The sequence below is a fragment of the Pleurodeles waltl genome, chromosome 4_2, assembly GCF_031143425.1.
Source record: "Pleurodeles waltl isolate 20211129_DDA chromosome 4_2, aPleWal1.hap1.20221129, whole genome shotgun sequence".
NCBI lineage: Eukaryota > Metazoa > Chordata > Amphibia > Caudata > Salamandridae > Pleurodeles > Pleurodeles waltl.
Genome location: NC_090443.1, coordinates 31,651,599 through 31,672,561, shown reverse-complemented (window position 1 = coordinate 31,672,561; position 20,963 = coordinate 31,651,599). Strand labels below are relative to the sequence as shown.

The 20,963-nt window shown below is 44.1% G+C and overlaps 1 protein-coding gene across 1 annotated transcript in view; it reads left to right on the top strand.

Annotated features, from left to right (window-relative positions):
- Positions 1-524: 524 nt before the first annotated feature.
- Positions 525-20,963, top strand: part of WNT1 (Wnt family member 1) — a 36,589-nt gene continuing 16,150 nt past the window's right edge. The window contains exons 1-2 of the mRNA XM_069230493.1: positions 525-1,055; positions 14,557-14,810. Of these exons, the coding sequence (XP_069086594.1) occupies positions 955-1,055; positions 14,557-14,810 (355 nt within the window). The 5' untranslated portion in view covers positions 525-954. The remainder of the gene's footprint in view (positions 1,056-14,556; positions 14,811-20,963) is intronic.

The window sequence follows — 20,963 nt, the reverse complement described above, 5'->3', positions numbered from 1 at the left end:
ACTCTAAAAACAACCTGTTCTGGTGGCGGGTGGTGGTTTATTCCTGCCTCCCAAATCATGTTATCATCCCCTAGATGACGACCTGCTTTATTTGAGGTGTGAAGTGAGTGCGGTCCTATCTGTGCTGGCGGAATATTAGTTGAATCTCAGGGTAAAAAGGAGGCTGAGGCTCGGAGAAGGTAGGCCGGGCCGCCTCCCTGCCGTGCAGACACAGAAGCATGAGTGATGCGCGACTGTGCGGGGACGGAGTGGTCCTCTGTGGGCGCTGCTGGAGAGGGCCGCTGCCCGCACGCTGAAGGCATTAATCTTCCTGTCCAGATCCACCTCCGGCTTGTCTCGTTGTCCCAGCCTCTCTACCTCCCTGTCTCTTGTCTATCCACCTCCCCCTTAGTGCCCCACCCGCCTTCTCTCTCTGATGGACAGACAGCTCCTCACGCACATTCGCTAAATGGGATCAGCACCCCCCCCCCCCCAAAAAAAAACCTCCAACCCCCCTTCGCCTGACTGTCTTGGGATGAGGGGTTGGTGGCGGCGTCCTGGATGGGGATGCTGCAGGCTGAGTCTATAAGAGGCAGGAGGAGTCAGGGATGCAGGGAAGATCCTGGCGTGATGTTGCGGTACTTTAGACCATTAAGATGCTCTAGCGAGAGAGGTGCTCTGCATTCAAGCCCTGGTCCACGCGTGCACCAAGAATATAACTGCTAAATTCTCTCAAGGCACAGACTTCGGAGCACTGGAAACTCAACCCTCTGTTGCTTGAAGGAGACACCGAGGTTGACGCCTGCACAGGGTCACATATTGAACTGCACACATTTTTGGGTTGCGAGTTTTCCTGCACCATCTCTTTGTCTACTTGCATCATGCAGTGACTCTATGCGCTGGTTGTGAGAAGTGTTCGGGTTAAAGGCGCACTGAGAGCCGGGCATCTTGGCGCAGAGAAACCACGCCGAAGACATGAGGCCGCTGACCTTCATGCTGGGACTGAAAACTCTCTGGATTCTGGTCTTTTCATCCTTGTCGAACACGCTGGCAGTGAACAACAGCGGGAGGTGGTGGTAAGTGACAGGCCGCGCTGTGCAATGTTACTAGCATTTCTACAGCTATGGATGATCTGTGCTAGAAGGGGAGGGTCCAGAAGACTCCCCCACACATCGGGAAGATTACAGGCATATGCTTGGGGTTGCGGTGAGGGAGAATGCAGTGACTCGGCGAACGGGGACGCCCCAGTGCCCTCGCACAGGGAGGAGAGAGGGAGTTAAGTAGGGCATGAAATCTGCCAAAAAGTCTCCAGCACCTCTGACAGGTGAGATGAAGGAAAGGGGTCACTCAGGGGCTTCACGCCGCCCAATACAAGCGCTATCCCCAGAAGGCGAGATGAAGATAGGGCCATTGATATGTCATTCAAAGAGAGGCTCCAACACCTAACATGAGAGAAACAGGACATCAAAGATCATAAAGCTTAAGGGTTGGTTCAGTACGAGCTTTCCAGGTTTGGGAGGAGTAATGTGTATACCAAGCAGTCCCGGAAGCAATGAAGTCCTGTGCAGTCACTCTGCTTGATCTTGGTCCTTTGCCATGGCCCTCCATCTCGGCTCCCACCTGTATTCTGATAGGTCTTCCCATTTATTGGCAGCCGGTAGTGCCTCAAAGATGCACTCTTAAGCACTTCACGGGCAGACCACTGGGAACATTTAAAGCACCATTAAAATAAGTCATCGCTGGTAGGAACTTAGTATCAAAGGGGGCATTGCACTGAAGAAACAGGAAGGGATGGAGCCTTGATGGGCAAGGAGAAACAGCCCCCAGAGGCCCAAGATCGCCCCGAGGCTCATGAAGGGGTGAGCCAATGAAAGACTTATGATCAGAGACCAAACGTGGATTGAGAGAACAAATGCAATGCTACAGAGGGACAATTTTTTTTCCCAAAAGATTTACCACGTCAGTGGTACTAAATGGTAGTATATCAATGGATGCATAATATGCCCAAAATGCAATGTCAACTTATAGATTGAAACGTCATCATACTCAAGGGGCTAGCCTGTCTACTGTGCTTACATAATCGCAGGTTGATATTGAAGTTGGACTCACTGCGGATACTTCCCGTTATTTGGATGTATATATGTATTTATGTAAACGCACTGATATTAGGTAGAAATTCCACTGTGGGCTTATTCTACAGTTACTGATAGACTACCACACCCATAGTGGACTTAGCACCACTGGGGTGGGAGATCTTCTGCAAAGAACACTTGGCCCTCTAGACCACTGTATTTGTTCTACAAGTTGATGGGCTGGAGTATGGGTGGGTCCTTGTGCGTTTTGTGTGGAGGTGGGCTGAGGACTGGAAATAGAACCAGGAGGGGATACCGCTGCAGATGGTGTAGGAATAGAGGTCACACTGGGGCACGGAGAAGGTTTAGGACTCTATTTCACTGGCCCAAAATGGGCTGGGCTGATAGCACTAGGAAAAGTCAGATGTCTGTGGCCTTAATCTGCGGAGATCGGTGAAGCGGCCCTGGGGCAGACACCACGGTCACCAGGCAGCAGCCCCACATCTTTACCCCAGTACAGGCATGTCCCTCCTGGCTCTGCTCCTCTTTCTCAAAGCTTAGGCGCTTTCCAGTATTGAGACTATAAGTGCCCCTTTTATTCTGTCATCTTTCCCCTGCACGCCCACCTGTGTGAGGCCTGCGAAGTTCACAACATAGCAACATTAAAAGTAAACGCCGTGGCCATATATAAACAACCAGGAATCTGCACACGGCTTGGCGAGAAGAAGACGTTCATCCTTCTGATCGCGATAAAAGAAGAGTAGGGGAACAGTGACTGCTCGTCGAGCAGATCCACAAGACCGTGGCGGTGCAAGCACGAACCGCATGAAACACCTTGTTTCAGCTTGTCATATAGCGCATGGCTGCCCGACCAGGACTTCCCAGCGCTAGTGAACGACCGCAAGCAGGTCCATGCGCTTCTCAGGAGCAGAGGCGTCGCTCTTGTAGCAGGCCGGCAGCGCTCTGGCAAGTTATTCCGTCCAACTGCAAGGTATGTGGGCCGATGTCTATGAAGGGATCATGTTTGGGGGCGCGGGTCTTAGCGCTGCACCTGCTCTTAGTGACCCCCTTGTCTCCCGCTGGTCTCTCAGAGCGGCTGTGGTACTCTCAGGGGTGCACGTGAACTCTCAGGGGTGCTCTTTACCCCTCTGGGGGAATGTTTGCGTACCTCAGGGACATTCCGTGTTTGTTTTCTCAGAAAGTATTCCTTCCACACCCTGGAACGGGATTGTATCATCGTTCTGGGTTCCGCTGCACCTTCAAATCTAAGCTCTCGCTGCTGACTAAGGAGAGGCCACGTGGGCTCAGAGGTCGCTCTGAAACGTGGTAAAGCCCTGAGCATATTTACTGCAACGTGCCTGCCTCAGATATGTATGTATTTGTTTGTATTGCCGAGCACTGCCATGTTGCCTAGCGGCCACTTCAAAGCACTACGAAAGCTTACTCACAGTTGCAGCAGCGGAGAAGTCTAAATTACTAATTCTCCGGATTTCCAAACATTGGGAGCGCTACGTCACTTTCTACCAATGCTTAGACTGCCGTGTCGGTACCACAAACATTTTCATAGGCAGAGTTCCAAGGGATTTCTAAAGATCTGCAAAGCCGAGGTATGTGAGGTTTAGGATGCCCCTTAGCCTGCTGCCTCTCCCACGCACCTGCCCCTTGTGGCCTGGCGAGTCCCAAAGAGTAGAAAGCCACCTTAAAGCAACTAGACCCACGCACGTGGGGCATATTTTACGAGAAATTGAAAAGTCATTTCACACTTTTCTAGATTCTTACAGAGCGTTTTCAAAATACAAGTATGTACCATGTCAGTTTGAATGACAGATTAGCAATAATATATGTTAACAATCGAAAATACACTATTCGCCGTAGTCTGCTATTTTAAACACTCTGAAAGTACTCGGCACAATTTTGAAAACAACCTAGTTTTTTTAATTTATTTTTTTAAATCAAGGACATCTGCAGTCATACTGAAGGAAATTTACATTATTTCATCCATACTTCGGTTCCACGAAAGTTGCAATCGTTTACGTATTGTTACTTGTGCAAATGTTCAGGGTTACAATGTAACTTTTCCATGACAACAGGAAGACTTCGGACCAAATCTAAACATTTAGTCAACAAACTCACAGTCAACAAAACTGTACGGCCTAAAAGCCCAAGTCTGTTCTTGTATTTCATTGCCGACTGTATTCTGCAGACTTCGACAAAGGTGCCACGCTGGGGGGACATTAGCTCGGATACACTGCCGCTGGAATAATTAAAAGGGAGAGGCTGAGCGACACGGATAGATCATTTACCCCACCTCCTCCGAGGTCTGTTTGCTGGGGTAATTGGATTTCATGCTGGGCATTTGTACTCTCACAAAGCAGGTCACACTTCACTTAAAGAGCACTTCTTCCAAACAAGCGCAGCTTCTCAATGACCAAGGGGACAGTTTAGGCCTTTCAATAAAATGGTAAACGCGACAGAATTTTCAAAACATCATCAAATTACTCAAAACGTGTTTTTTTAACGGGGCTTCCCTTTTCCCCCCATCATTTATTGACCTTCCGACCTTTGGTGCACGATCCACACATCGCTGCGGTCCCCTCTCTTCACCGATGCCTGGGGCTTCGCAGGGGTTCTCAGCCCATTTTATGTAGTCCAGGATATATGTCGCACCTTGAATACCTGTCGACCCTGGTACATCGCATCATCAGTCATCTTAGATTGGCCCTTTTAACCCGGAACCAAAGGCCGCGTGAAGCCACTGCTAGCGAAATTAGCCTACTCAGTTCACCTATCTCATAAGCATGAAAGGCAGATTAAGCCCCACTTAGATTGTCACTGACTGTGACCTGAACCCGTCGAGCCCAGACTTTTCAGTGTGTGCATTAATTTACTAAGCTATCTCAATGGTTCAAAACCCTTTTACATAAATGTTTTGTTCAAGGAAGATCTATCACCTTTTCCCTTCAAGCGGAATTTTCTCCTCGTCCACGTAATCTGAAGGACTTCAGTGGTTTGTTAGAAATAAATTTGGGAATTGAAGATTAGGAAATTCTTTCTTTTCTAGGCTAGTAGCAGAAGTCAAAGCTCCTTGCCCTGGGTCAAAGGCCACCTGCGAGGGTCCTGTGGTAGAATTCCCAGCCCTGGATCCTCCCTCGGAAACCTCTGTTGTGGGTCCCGTGGTGGGAGCCCCAGTCCTGGACCCTGGCCCAGGCAGAGGCTTTGGCACGGCTCCCCTGGTAGGAGTCCCAGCCCTTGATCCATGCCTGGAGGCCTCTGCCGTGGGTCCTGTGGTCACTGGCACAGATCGAGCGAGACGCCCGAACCCTGCCTAAGTGCCTCTCCTTATCAGACAAAACGTTGAAAGTAGACAGCACCTGAAGGTATTGCAGTTTTGGTTGACTTGAATAAGGCTAACACTTTTAAATGCAACTCAAGATCTGAAATTAGAGGCTTCCCTTCTAACACTGTGGGCTTGGGATATAAATTATATCTCTTCCTCTGCAGAGAAATAACCTGTCTAAAACTAGGATCCGTAAGTTGCTGCAAGAGGAACAAATGAGGTCATTTGAGAAACGTCTGGGGTTGTGTAATTAAGGGTGTAGAGATGGCATATAGTATCTATTTCAGGAGATACCATCTGGTGTGACTCACAAAGGGTCAGCACAGGACCTGCTCCTCTCAGACACTTGGGCACTAGTGGAATAAAGCCTGTGTCTGAGAGAAAAAAAGGGGGCGCTCTGCCGCGTTCCGGAAAATGCACCCCACCGCCTTCACGTTGGAAAGCATCTTTTTATACAGCTGCACTCTCCTGGGAGTAAGGGAGTTTTAATGAACGCCACACATGACTGATGAACTTTTTGTGGAAATGAACTTGTGTGTTTAAAAGCGGCTTTCAGCACAGCACACTGCGTGCCCTTATAGCTAGCAGTCGAAACCACTGGCCCTACACTGTCGGCAGAAAGGCTGCAAGCCATCAAGCTGCTGGACATTCCGAGCTTAGCATCCTCACTGAAGATAACGGGAACAGCCAGGTCAGAAGCCCTGCAGAGTTGCTCATCCTGCCTGCTTGCTGACTTTACAACAAGCAGCACTTCCGCACCGCGCGCGCATAGATTTCGGTACACACCCTGCAGCTGTGAACGGTGGCCTTGTATGTGATGGAGCTTGGACATGATGAGGGGAGCCAGTTTCTATCTGGCAGGGATGAGGTTCTTTGGTTGGACTTCTTCGGGCCTTTTGCAACGTGCCCTTCAAGGGGGCCACTGTGGTGTCAGGGAGACTAAGGAAGGAGGTGCTGCCCCTCCCCAGGTGCAGAGGACCAGTCCTTGGACTGTCGTCCTGACAGAAGTCTGAGGAGAAAACGTTTCCCTTCTTTCCTTTCTTCAGGAAGGAATGCTGCCTTGTTTTTCTTGGAAATGTATAATTTGACAGATCGGTCACTTGCCAGCTCGCTGATCACCCCAGGACTTTGTACTCTCCAGACCTCAAACTGTTTCGAACCATTGAGCAGGTTGGTGGAACAAGAAAAAAGATTTCTGTTAGACTGACTAGGCACTGAGGGGCATATTTATACTTTTTGGTGCAAAACTGCGCTTATGCAGTCTTGAGTCAAACAGTTTACCACTGGCTTGCATCATTGCAAAGTGCCAGCCGGGCACCAAATTTATGGATTGCTGTGAGGCCGGCGCTAAGCTTGGGCTAACATTGAAAAAAAAAGACGCTAACCAGGTGGGGGTGCAGTAGAGGAGATGGAGGTTGAGCATCAAAAAATGATGGTAGGCTGGTTGGAGGCAAAAAGAATGCCGCTAACTAGCCTAGCATCATTTCCTGATGCACAACCATCCATAACATATAACTCCTGTCTTATAAAAGACTGGAGTCATGTCCACCACCCCAATGGCCAGCACAGGGGACCAGTGTCCCCTGGGCATGGCTATTGCACCCAGTGCCATGAAGGGGGCCAATGTCAGAGCCCCCAATCGCACTTAATTATTTTACAAATACTTACCCATTCTTACCCTACTTACCTGGGCTGGGGTCCCCAGTCCTCTGGTGTGGGTGTTCCTGGGTCTTGGGGTAGGCACCTGTGGGCCCATTCCATGGCGTATAGCCATAAAAATGGGTCCACAGGTCCCCTAACGCCTGGTCTGACCCAGGCGTTAAATAATCACGATAAGCAAGCTTAGCGCCATTATTTGGGTCCGCCTCCCACCCGTGCATCATTTTAGCACAGGGGGATAAGTATGGCGCTATGGGGACAGCATCATTTTTTGGATGGGAATGCCTACCTTGCATTGCATTGACACAAGGTGGGTTCACGCACCCAATAAATGGAGCTAACTCCAATATTTTGACGCTAGGTGGGTCTAGCGTCAAACTTTAAAGATAGAGTAAAGTTTGCGCCATTTTAGTGTACAAAAAATGATGCTACAATGGCGCAAACAGAGTATAAATATGCCCCTGAGTCTATACATTTTTTGTTTTTTATCTGGAGAAAAAGATGCTGAAACGTGCTTCGCATAATCAATGGCCACAGCCATCGTGTGTTAATTGGGCAAGATTCTTCACATACATTTTCCCCATCACATTCGCCTTTCGCATCTACGGTTCTGGCTCAGAGTGCAAAGTTTTTGGTCCACTCGGGGATCTCATTGAATGTTGTGATTTGGGCACTTTCCAACATTTAGATTTTTGTTCGATGACATCTCTGGCAATGATATTCTTAAAAACCTTTTTGCCTGAAATTTACCACTGAAACTTTTATCTGTGAGCTTGTCAGCGGAATATGTGAAGAAAAAGAACAGCAGACATTTCACCTGTTTTGCTGAAAAATAACTCCCCAAATAGTGTGCTGAGTTTTTCCTGCTGTAAACGCTGTTTTTTTTTCACCTAAAACACTTTTAACATAAGCGTTGACATGGTTTTTCGCAACTGTGGTATGTCATTCATACATTCTTGCCCTTGATTTCTGTTGATATATCTCACATGTTTATTATCACAATAAGTAACTGGGAATGCTTATTTTCTGTGCTTCTTTAAGTCACTATATACTTTTAGAGCCAAATCTATGACCAGGTTTGTGCCGCTTTTGCACCACCCAATGAGGTGCAAGAGCAACGCAAAACTTAAGTCAGATTTTCGAAGTAAAACAAAGCCACTTTGGTGGCTCTGAGTGGCTTCAACAATCTGGAGTAATGCAATGCAGCGCAGCGCAAACCTTGCCTTACACTGCGCTAGGGAGGCATTACATTGGTGTCTCACGCAACTCCCATGGATTTTTAACGCATCCCCAGATTTACAAGAACTTGTAAACCTGGGAATGCGTCAAAATCCTACGCCTCCCCACGGGAGGCATAATGAGGAGAAATTTTGTGTATTTCTCCTAGTTTCTTTCTCTTTCACACTTTATTGTTTCTTCTTTATTTAAATAGATTCATAGTTTTGCATCTATTTTTGGGTGTGTTCTTTCTTCCTTTTTGAAGTATTATGCTGTTTGTCACACAACTTCATGAAGTTTACAGAAGAAAAGACAAACAACTATGTGCTGTTTGACAACCACTGGGCAGACGATTGGTTGTTCGGTACCTGCACTGCCATTTTTAAGGCAATAACCGGTACTCAACGCCTTTTTTTTTATGTCTAGCTTCACAGCGCAGCTGTGCTAGACCGCATAAGCTGGACCTAATAAACAGAAAAAGTTCCCATAAGTACTACAGTGAAAGGGGCTTAACATCTGCCCACATGTTGGTTTTTTTGAGTATTGCATTTGACCGGACAGATGTGTGCCTCCACTGAAAAATAGTGCTTGTGTGACACTCTTTGCCCTGTGGGAAAACTTATGCTCAAAACCATTGGTTAAGGTAGCAAGCAAATGACTAAGGTTATAGGCATTCTCTCCTTATTATGAAGGTTACAATAACAATAGAAGGCATTGTATGTTTATTGTGGGAAGCATTTGTTAAAATCAATGGGCATTAAAGGGTGGATTGTTAAAACCTGTGTTAAAACCTGCAGTATGGTATTTTCGTACATGGAATCTCATAGATTATGATATTAGGCAAAGGTTTGGTGTTCGTTACTCCCTCTGACAAACTGTGGGGGTAGATATTTTTCACTTTCATTATCTTTGTTAGGACCTCTTAAGGAAATAGTATTTCACGTTACAAAACATAACACTGTATATATTTGGAATTTTATGACTGCATGCCTGATGGTTTCCTTGTGGAGAACCTTACACTCAATACACTAGTTCTGAGTTGATTATGGTGACAAGCCAATGATTAGGGCTACAGGTCTGATTGGGTCACTGGAGAAAGATATGCCTGATTCCACAGGTCTGATCTGTTTATTGTGAAAAGTTATGAAAAGGACAGCATACTCAACTTATTTAATGTGAAACGCAATTGTTAACGCCCTGAGACCATAAATGGTGGAATGCTGTTACACTTTGTTTTAGGCTGCTGACAGGCATTTTGTAAATCTCATAGATTACCATGGCAGGCAAGATGTTTGCTGTTGATGCCCTCTTGATAAGTCCTGGGGATAGACGATTTCATTGTGATAATTCTTGTATTAGACCTATATCAGAGGGGTTGTATATTGTTTATTTTCAGCTGTAGGTTTGTACATATTTTTATTTGTCTAACTGCATGCATGATGGTTGCTTGCCTATGCTCACTTCACTAAGCCTGTGTTGGTTATGGTGTTAAGCCAATGGTAAAGGCTGTATACCTTACTGATGACTTCAGAAAAGGTATGTGAGATTTCTTAGGCTTTACCTGTGTATTAAGTAATGTTATGACACAGATCAGAAGGAAATGTTGGGGTTCATTCTCACTGTTCACACTGCAGCTTTCATTATGCTCAGTGTCCTGCCTTTCCCCTTGGCCACTGGTTCTGCTGCAGTCATTCTGATGTCAGAACTCAACTGTGATAGCGTGTCACACTTGAGCAGCTATGTCATTTTTTTTTTTTACAGAAATTGCCTGCTATGGGAAATTAGAGACACACTTTTATACAGGGATTGAGGCCTCCCATGTTTTATAAAAATAATTTCATATACATATATAAATGTAAATATATATACATACTTATAGGTACTGTGGGTCAGCCTTCTTCCACCATGAGTGTCATTTACACTCCCCTTTCGCCCATCACTTCATAGAGCAAAGGGCAATGAGTCAGTCTTTGCCACTGGCTCTTTAGCTCTATTAGTGACAGTATTTCTCTGATCACATGTGCACATCCTCATGAAATGTTTGTGCTTCAGTACCAGTACTGGTCGGACAGTCCTCTAATTTTCGATTATCTCATTTCATGTGTCCCCTTTCATTTCTTTCCACCTTCTCTTTCTGTTTTCATTTTAGAGCATACTCCAGCTCCCCAAACTGTGCTAATGTGCCACTTGCCTGCCACTCATTTGATCTGTAACACATCACATTCCAAGTGGCTACTGCCTTTTAACCAGACAACCATCAGAGAATGGTATTGTGTATAGTGTATCATTGTTTTCCTATGCCAAGATGATCAAAACATTGGTTCTAAATGTGGCGGTGATGCTAGAACTTTGAACAATTATACACTATGCACAATACCACAGCAAGACAGCTATTTGCTGCTATGTTTAATTTTATTTGCTAATGCAAGCACATGCCCGTCACGTTTAGGCAGCAGCATGTTTTTCTTTTCTCTACTTTCATTCTTTGCATTTATCTTTCAGAAGCTTCTGAGTTCATGTGTGTTTTGTTTTGGTTGAGTAAGTGGATAAGTGTATGAATGAGTCAGGAGGCAGATGAATGGATGCATGAGTTCAAGGATGAGCGACAGACTGCATGTATGATGACTTATTGGGTGCCGACCTATCTATGATTGAAGAGGCTCTTTCAGTTACAAGTCAGACCTTTTTGCATTGTCAATGCCTGTTATTAGATAGTTCAGGGTTCTTCATTGGCCTCCCCCTCACCAAAAGCTTTCTGAGTACAGTAGGAGAAAAACACTTTGTGAGCCTATTCACAAAGGTAACTTTACACATGAGTAAATCTACATGTGTAATTTTACCCTTACACTTTGTAGTAAATTTGCTGCTTCTTACTATTTACTATTTATAAATTTAGTACAAACTATAGACCTGCATCTCTCCACTCACTGAAACAGGGCGGAGCCAAATTTACTAGTGTGAAGTTACTTCAGCAGAAAATTTGGAGGGAGCTTATAACCACACATGAGCAACCACTGGTACTGCAACGTGTTCCCATAGAAAATAACGGAGGCAGGGACTTAAAATAAAACCCCATAGAAAATAATGTTCAAATAAATTAATTTATTTAAACTTTTTAAAAATACATATAAATGACATTTATATTGAAACAAATTATATCTAACAAGAAAATAAGTATTTCCTGATAAAATATTTTAATAACTTTTTAAAATTCAATAACAAATGTAACTTTTTTGAAATAATAAATAATAATATAAATTAATTATATAGATCACATGTAATTTGTAACATATGGTAAGTATATACAAACTTTAGGTGGGATTTAAAAAAAATAAATCTTAAAAAAATAATTTTAGTTGTATTTAATATTTTTAAGTTAATTAAATTGTTCATTAAGTTAGCAAATATGTACTTTCAGAACCAGTGGCTGGCCATGTGTGGGACAGGACTTAATGCAGGTCAGAGATGGATTACATTTACTACCGTTTTAAGTCCTTTTTGGCTGTAGTAACTTCAGAAGTGTAGTTTGCGAATAACAAAGTGTTTCGTTTTCTGCAACCGGGTGTCAATCCCTCCAGAAAAACCTCACCCCCTCTAAATCCCTCTTTTCGTCTTTCATTTAGTAGTAAGTATTTTAATTTTTCAATCCATGTCCCTGTTGCCTCCCACATTTACTACTAAGTAGTAAACTTACATGTGTGTGGATTTCCTCATAGTAAAAGATAGGAGCAGCAGAGGTGGAGAACTGCGCTTATAAGTTTGTAGTAAATAGGTGGTATTACTGTACTACGTAACGTACAACAAATGCAGTTTGTGACTCGGGCCTTTCATAGAGTATAGCAATATCATGCTCAGTCAGAGATAAGTCAGGAGACTAGTAAATGACTGAATGGTCAAGAAAGACTGTGTAGTGAGGAGGCTATAACACTTCCTCTTGACAAAATGCAGTCTTTAATTGCTTAGCATTCCCACCTCAATTATGTTTAAACAGGGATAAGAGGCTTATTCACAAAGTTTAATTTACATTCAAAGAAATCTACATGTGTAAATTTACTCTTACTCTTTTGAATAACTTTAACAGTTTAGGCCATTCACCATTTATGAGTATAAAGTTATTCAATAATTTATACTTAAATGTCCCCACACCCTGAATTTAGGCAGTGGAGCCTAATGAACAAGTTACTTACCTTTGGTAACATATTATCTGGTAGAGACAATATCCAGCTGCAGATTCCTTACCTTTGAATTTCCCAAGCGTCAGACTAGATCCAGAAACCTTTGGGTGAGCAGTACCCCTGCATGCCATCAGGTGGCTTTGTTTGGTTCTGTGCATCGTGGTCAGCGTCATTAGTGCCGGAGGTGCTGTCGTGGTCACCTATATAGGTGCCACCCAGGTGTGCGGATGTCAGTTACTTTTCACAACTTTCCTCACCAGGAGCACAGAGCCATGAAGTGCACTGATGGATGTGTGTCAAAACTAAGGCCCTGAAAGGGGAACAAGCCTAGAAATCTGTCCACAGAGCGAGGAGGTATGAGTGGGTCTGTAAGGAATCTGCAGCTAGATATTGTCTCTTTTAGATAATGCGTTACCCAAGATAAGTAACTTGTTCATCTGATAGAGGAGAGGACGAGAAACATAGAAACCTGCCCACATGCACTGATTTGATAACTCTACCATCAGGGCTTCTTGCAGCAGTTAAGAAGAAGAGTGTGTGTAGTGAAGAGATTCTAGGTTCTTGTGTTGTGCCCGACATAAGTCATGAGTTCCCAGGGAGAACAACCAGATACGTGTGGGACGGCTAGGAATATAGCTTCAGAGGGGGTGCTTTGGGGGTGACACCCCTTTGATGCATGCTCCGTTTTGGTAGTTGAGCCTGTGGGCCATGAGTCAGGTCTGCTATGTCTTGTTGGTTTTTCTTGCTGTTCGCATTTCACTAAGAGGCTTTGACTTGTTCATTTTTTGGATAGGGATCTTAAATATATATACTGACAAGCTTACCAAAAATTAGTGAATCTGCTCCGGCAGAACTACACCTTTAATGGGTGGAATTTTACTAATTTTTTATATTCACAATCAATGGCACTAGTAGGCTTAAAAGGCTGTACCAGTCTCAAGTTTCCAGGCATACCACCAAACACCTAAAAGGTGATCTGATGAATGCTGCGAATAGTCTAATCACTGGCAATCGCTTAGAGTAGCATTCTAACCCAGTGTTTTTCACCTACTGTGCAACTCTAGACAGAAGTCCACCTAATGCAACTCAGTACTGACCTTGTTCCGCATGGAAACAGTCCATCCTGAAACTTGGTAATCTCACCTAACCACACTTAAATCCATTGCTTTTTTGTTAGGAAGTTTGAGATTCAGACTTCCCAAATCTCACTAACTAAGCTATGCGCCTGACTGAAAGGGTAGGATGCCTACGGCACTAGTGCAGTAATACCAACAGAGCTTTTGGTGAGAATGGATTAACATTTGTATGGCATTTAATAGCATATCATGGATTCTGTCGGTTTTGCAGTCGTGGGTGTTTGGCCATTCTGCAAATACAGAAGGTGTTTGGTAATTTTCAGCTCTTGCTCTGAGAATTAGTAGTCTGCAAACACAGATAAACACTGGCTGCTAGATCAGGGTGGACAACAGATAATACTGCTATTCAAGAAAGCAGCTGAAGAAACAATCATTGGTTGTGATGAGAAATTAGTTGTAGATGGGGCATGTTTCCAGTCGTCAATACTGATATGTTGGAGCTAGATGATGAAGTGTGAACTCACAGTTGACAAGATGCCTGCAGAGGTATTGGATTTTCCATTTCGGGGTTATAACAGTCCTTAGACTCACCCCTTTCACAAGAAACAAGAACATCGACTTTCATTTGATACAATCAGTGCTTTAAACGCAAACATAGAAGTGGTGGCACTCAATATCTACAGTACGTCTTTTGCTGGTTCTCTCCCATCAAATGTTGTGCAAAAGAGTTGAGAAGTGCAGGTACTCGCACTTTTAAATTAAAGTAATGCAGGTACTCAGTACTATTTAAAGCACTGACTATAATGGGCCTGAAAACAGAAAATAAATGTAGACAACTTGAAAAAGAGTAACAAATCTCCATGATGTTGAAGACATGTAAAGAGGTATGCGTTCATTTTCGGACTGTTGGGAGATTTTAACCTCATGCGCCATCTTCTTGCATCTAGCTGCTGTGTGATGCAATGCTAATAGGCGGGTAAGTGCCTGCGTAGAGCTGTGGGAGCATCGCACTGACCTGCTTCCAATTTCTGTGCCTCCAGGGGGATCGTGAATGTGGTCTCCTCCACTAACCTGCTCACCGACACCAAGAACGTACAGTTAGTGCTGGACCCCAGCCTCCAGCTACTGAGCCGCAAGCAGCGGAAGCTGATCCGGCAGAACCCGGGCATCCTGCACAGCGTCAGCAGCGGCCTGCAGTCCGCCATGAAGGAGTGCAAGTGGCAGTTCCGCAGCCGGCGATGGAACTGCCCGACCACCGGGGGGCACAACATCTTTGGCAAAATCGTCAACAAAGGTGGGTCGGCTGTGCATACTAATTCATTAAAAGCTGGTTCTGTGCTTATGGTTACGTTCAATTTCACCATATGCTTTAACAAAAAGTAAACCGCCAGTAACGTTGGATCTTGAGTATAATGCGTTTTGCAGGTTGTCAAAGACAAACGGGGAAACTAAACCAGGACTTTGAAGGTTACGCAGGGGCGGCTCTGCCATTAGAGAGGAGTAGCGTTACCTCCCGCCAGCAGCGGCAGCTGCAAATGCTGTAAAAGAAAAGGATAATAAACTTTATTTATTATCCTTTTCTTTTAAAGGGGCAGAGACACAGGCTGTGACGTGCACTGCTCAGCAATCCCCCTCGGAGCGCATGTATCTTTGGCCAGCTGACTCGGGCCGACCAAGCATACATGCGCAGTGTGCTCTCTGTAGCCCAGCAACACAGTTACCGAGCTGCAGAGAGCCCGCACAGGCTCCCCGTCTGCCTGGGAGCGCCCCCAGCCAATCCTGATGCTGCTCAAATGTCAGGTTTTGCCGCAGGGCAGGCTGGGAGCCTGTGCTTGCATGCAGCCAGCCAGCAGGGAAGAGGAGCACGGCGCGGGACGGCGTAGACAAGGTGAGTGGTGTTTTTTTAATGTGATTTATTTTAAAGTTTATTACCCATCCACCACCACCCCCAGCCCTCCCCCACGCGTCGCCCCGCCCCTTCCACAACCTGTGAGCTGCTCCTAAAGGTAAGGTCAAAATATAATGTACAGGCTAACACCACAGCTAATGCACTCTCAGAAGCAGTAATAAATGTACACGTGTGTTGGAAAGCTATGCAGGACCGAGACTGCAAAAATAGTCTTTTAGAAAATAGACTGTGACATGAGTGAAAAAAAGGTGTGGCCACAGCAAGGCCAGATTAGCACAGGACTAGTCATGGGCAGGCAATGAGAAGAAGGAAATACATCATTCCGCCAAAAAGACAAATCAAATCCCTGAAGTGTGCAATGCAAGAAAATACTTATGCCTCTCGCAAGTAGAATGGACAGCGCACCATTGCAAAGAAAACCACATGGAGTTCTTGCACTCTGCTCTGATATATTATAGCTACAACTGCACACAGATAACAGTGCTCTCTACAACTCTTCAACATTACATTATATCGCTTGCACTCGTGTCCATTCATTCACTCACAGACTCATTCTTGCATTGATGTGCAGACATTTCACTGCGGCTGTGTTGAACACGTCGTGATTGACGCTCTTTTATTTTTACGCGGTGTGGCCCCATGCCACCGCTCTCCTTACCACCTGCCGACAGACATTTTGCCACCTACAACTGCATGACTTATTCATTAGGCGCTGCAGTGTAGGCAGCGAAATGCCATTGCCACGGATGATACAGCAGAAAGCCTGCATGCGTCTTGTGCTCACTCTCTCGCTGATCCCCAAAGACCACACCCACAAACTTAATATGAACATGCAAGATACATTAAAATAATACAATTAGTAAAGGATGCTGCTACATAAATATCGAGGGCATGTGCTTGCCATAGCTAAGTAATTGTTTTCCCATGATCCAGGATTATCAAGGAATTGTTTTCCCATGATTATACTCCTCCTGTTTTTGTGAACGTTTGTTTCCGCTGCAATAGCATTACATTATTCCCCTTGTTGTGATTAATGGAGGGGAATGTGTGCCATTCTGGGTGTTACCGGGTGCTGGAATGTGGAATCTGGAGTGGAATGAGATTCTGCAGGTGCCAGATAGGCCAGGCTTTCCCTCCAGAGAAGAAGCTGTCCTAGTATATGCTGAATGAACCCACTGACCTCTACAAGGCAGAGTGCGGGGTTCTGTGGGGTGAGGGACACAACACAATGCTTGTGTGAGAAAAACAAGTGCATGCGTGATGACTGAATGTATTTTTTTCGGATGTAAAATAGCCCTTTATGCATTAGAGTGCTGGAAGTAGTAGGCGGAATGATACAACAAGCAGCCAAGAGAGTGAGGTGAGAGAATTGTATTTGTCTGGATGGAGCGAGAACCTACTCTACATATGCTTTAAACAATTAGTAGCAATACCTCTTGCAGACAGCTGCGCTGTCTAGGCAGCGTTAACAAGGTTTGCTTCCTGCTTACAATGCACGGAATGAGGTGAGACCACAACACTCTTGTGGTCCTTTTCAAGTTGTAGATGGCAATGTCTCAAGCCAATAAATGAACGTTCTTGGGCCACAAAAGCCAATGTCCGAATTATACATTGAAAACAACGTGTCTGCAACGAATGCAGCAAATGCAATAACGCATCAAAGCTAAAGAGGGTGCTGCAAGCAGGGCACAATTGTGCAACAAGAGGTATACGAAAAAAACAGTTCTCAGAAAGCACAGAAAACAGATAAGCACAGGAAAGAGGGAGGAGCCGCAGTGCCGGGTTGGCACAGATCTTAGAAATTGTTGGCACGCGGGACAGCTTAAGATGTTCTAGGAATTCATAGGGAAAAGGTGGCTTACGAGCAGAAAAAGACTAGCTGTGAACAAAGCTGCCCTTTAATCCCGTCGACCATGGCAGCATTTGTTTGTAGAATGTTCGTATTTTAGAATTAGGAATGTGAGTGAATACATTTCTGGATTTCACACCTACTGTTAGACTCAGGAAAGGATCGGAAGCCCAGTGGATGTCTTGTCCGGGCACCATCACGCACTTCTACCTAAAAGCGCATAGTGTGCCACACAGGCACTTTTTCAAACATTACAGAGGATACTAGGGGTGAAATCCGATCATTACCACTGTACCCACAACCATCTGAATCATCGCGCTACTTTACAAACATCTAAACAACGAAAACTCTATACATAAACAATACCACAATTGACAAGGCCACAAGACACAGACACGTTCACAGCAAGACATCATAAGACATAAGGGCACAAACCTACCACACAACACCTATATACGAGAAATAAACTGCCAGCTATTCAGAAAGAGAACTTCATCTAGCTGTGAACCAGCTGAAAGGAGGCAACCTTACACTTCTCGAAATAAGGAAAGTAAAAATAGGTCTATGTATGTATTCCAGGTGACTCATCTGCAAAGCCCAGTGTGGCTGCCTTTAGTACTAATGTTCTATAAGGGAGATGCACCATGGTAAAACTGCAAATGAAATGAAATATTATATGAATTTCAAATGTTCTGCCCATTCGAGTGGATGTGCGTTTCAAGCCAACCCAGAAATAAGAAAAGCAACCCCTTTGATGGGAACAACCCTTCCAGCATGAGTTCTTGGGGTAGAAAGCCATGAACGTGGACTGGCCCTCCCACCTCTCAGGTTGCTGGCTTGTAATCTCAGCTCTTCAGCATTGGTATCTTTCAAAGATTCACATGTTTTAATTATGCCTCTTGTCAGGTTGGGAGGGTGTGGTATAATTTAACAATAGCACTTTTTAAGAAATGAATTTACAGAACTAAATACTGAATTCACTGGCACAGGAAGAGGCTTAGCTTTACTGAAACAGATGTTGAAACACAGCACATCTCTGAGCATACATCTTCGTTCCTCCTTTAACGCCATGGCGCTGAAGATTTACTTAGTACTCAAGACTGCAGCTTTGCATGTGATTCCAAAAAGCACTGCTACACACATGGCAGGAGTTGCCACAACTGCTCTAGTTAAATGTGCATTCAATGTTTGGGGTAATGACTTGCCTGCTTTAGGGTGACGTAGGGCAATAAAGTCTCCTACCCACTTATGAATACTTTGTTTTAAGCCAGCTCGACCTCGATTGTCTTGGTGGAAGGAAATAAATATCTTATCTGTAACCCCAAAAGACTTTATAAGCGTTAGGTAAACTTCATCTCTCTATTAATATCCCAAAAATATGTTTTTTAGCATAAGAGGCGATGCCAGAAGAAAGGTGGCTTATGTATACAAAAGGACAGCCCAATATACCCTTGTAGGCTTGGGTAGCTAACGTATAAATGCTAACAAGGGCAGATGTATTAGCAAGCTTGTATTTCAAAAGGAAACAATATCGAAGATAACATTATTGAGGGTTCACAATACAAATCTCAAGATACATTGACATTGCATAACTATGAATCAAATCAAATCACCTCCAACATATGTTGATGTATAAACCCACTTTCGAATATCTGACATGAGACTGTCTCTCCCAGAGGTACAAGCCTCACAATCAGTATTGACAAAATGTCAACAGAAAGTTGAGATATGCGTAGACGTTTCGAGAAATCGGCAAAAACTCAATTGGCAAATGTGACATTTGTCAGACATTTTCAGCTAAGACGCTGAAGAACCGAGAAATATGTCTGCCTCTGCCCCCCTGGAAATAAGTAAGATCTTTATATACCTGGTGCCTAAAAGCAAGCATTGGTCTCTCATGAAGGCTTTCTCAGGAACCAGTTCATGATTGGTGAGTAGAGTAGCTTGCTCGCGTTCCAACTGCTTTACAAACAGTTAAGCAGCTCACTAGTTTACAGGGTTGCCTTGGACGTCTTCTTCCTGCAGGATGTGATAAGCAACGGGGTGATGTTAAAAGGCATTCCCTTCCTTTTGGAAGTTAACACGGTAAGAGAACACGTAGCTTTAAGTAAACTGTGTGACATGAGTTTGGTTACAATACTCTTTCTTTATCGGTGCTCACGTTCTGTATGTTGTTTAGTGACGGTGATATAGAACTATTATATTCGATTGGTAAGGGCCATAGCGCAACACGGACTTTATCCTCTTTTGAGGTCCGTTCGTGTTCCTCAACGATTTATTCGGTCTTTTTGGTAAAAGGGCACCATTTACGGCCATCATCACCTCGGTGTGCGCTCTTGATGGCGGCGTTTCATGGCCTGATCACTGCACTGTATTAGTTATATTGTCGGCACTAATATATATATATATATATATATCAGTTATAGTGTGGGCTTTGATTTATAGGTATGAGATTTTTCGTCTTTCTTTGGTCCTGTAGAGGTCAATCCTTTACAATGGAGAAGAATTTTTGACACAGATTATTTTGTGAATTAACACTGGACAAGGCCTGAATCATTAAACAGATTTACCCACTGGTCAGGCCTGTCCTTACTACTACCTCCAGGTGGATCAACAACTTGCATAATTCCGGAACGGTAATTAAATACAAAGATTTACGGTGGGACAAGGGCTAGATAAATTGTTTTTCATAATTTGTATATGTTTATATGTTTCTGCATTTTTATTGTACACCCAAACAGCAGTTTCCTTCATATGTCGATCTGTGTATAAGATAATATATGTTTGTCACATATATAATTAATTAATGTATATATACACATTTGGTTTGAACATTTTGCCTCTATGTCTCATTAGAAAATGTTAAGAGTAACCAAACTGACATAGGCGAGGTTAGTATTATTAAATTAGCCTGAAAAGCCACATGCGATTCAGTAGTAATGCCAATTCGAATTACGATCAAGACTGGGTTAAATCAATACTGTTGTTTAATCTACCCCAAATATTTAACCGCATTTTCTGTTGCACATGTTTATAGCCCAGGTTTGGTGGGGTAATATGAGCAAAACCCTTAGCTTGAGTATTCCCCTTGTATTAGAGCGGTATCATTTGTACCACTGGTTCCCATTTCCTTGGTAATGCAATATTTGTCGCATTGTTTGTTGTTGCTAGTGGAGGTGGTACCTAAATCGGAAGGTGGTTCAAAATTGACCTACAGGACCTCGAAAGAAGACTTTTCCATATCATACATACGTTTTCTAAAGTGTGTGTGTGTGTCCATCATACAGAAAACATCTTTAACTCTGACTCAGACATCTGGTCGAAAAGATATGGTCTTGAAACATTCTTGTCAGTGCACATTGAACGTTTTCGCCAGATGGCAAAAACCTGTAGGAGAAACACTTGCTGCACCATCAATTAATGCTACTGAAATGAAAAAGCCTTCCTTCGATATATTCTTTGCTTCAACTGTTTTCTCTGGAACTGGATCCCGAAAGAGACCAATGTTTGCTCACATTTACCTGTCACAGCAGTCAACAACAGCCATTGAACTGCAAGACATAACATTGAAAGCAGCTGAGGTATTACTGTTTATACCAAAAGAGTCTCGCCGAAGGAGATCCCATTTTGATGGGACTGAGCATAGAGCATCCAAATTCATGGATGTTTTCTGAGTTGCTGAGGCAATT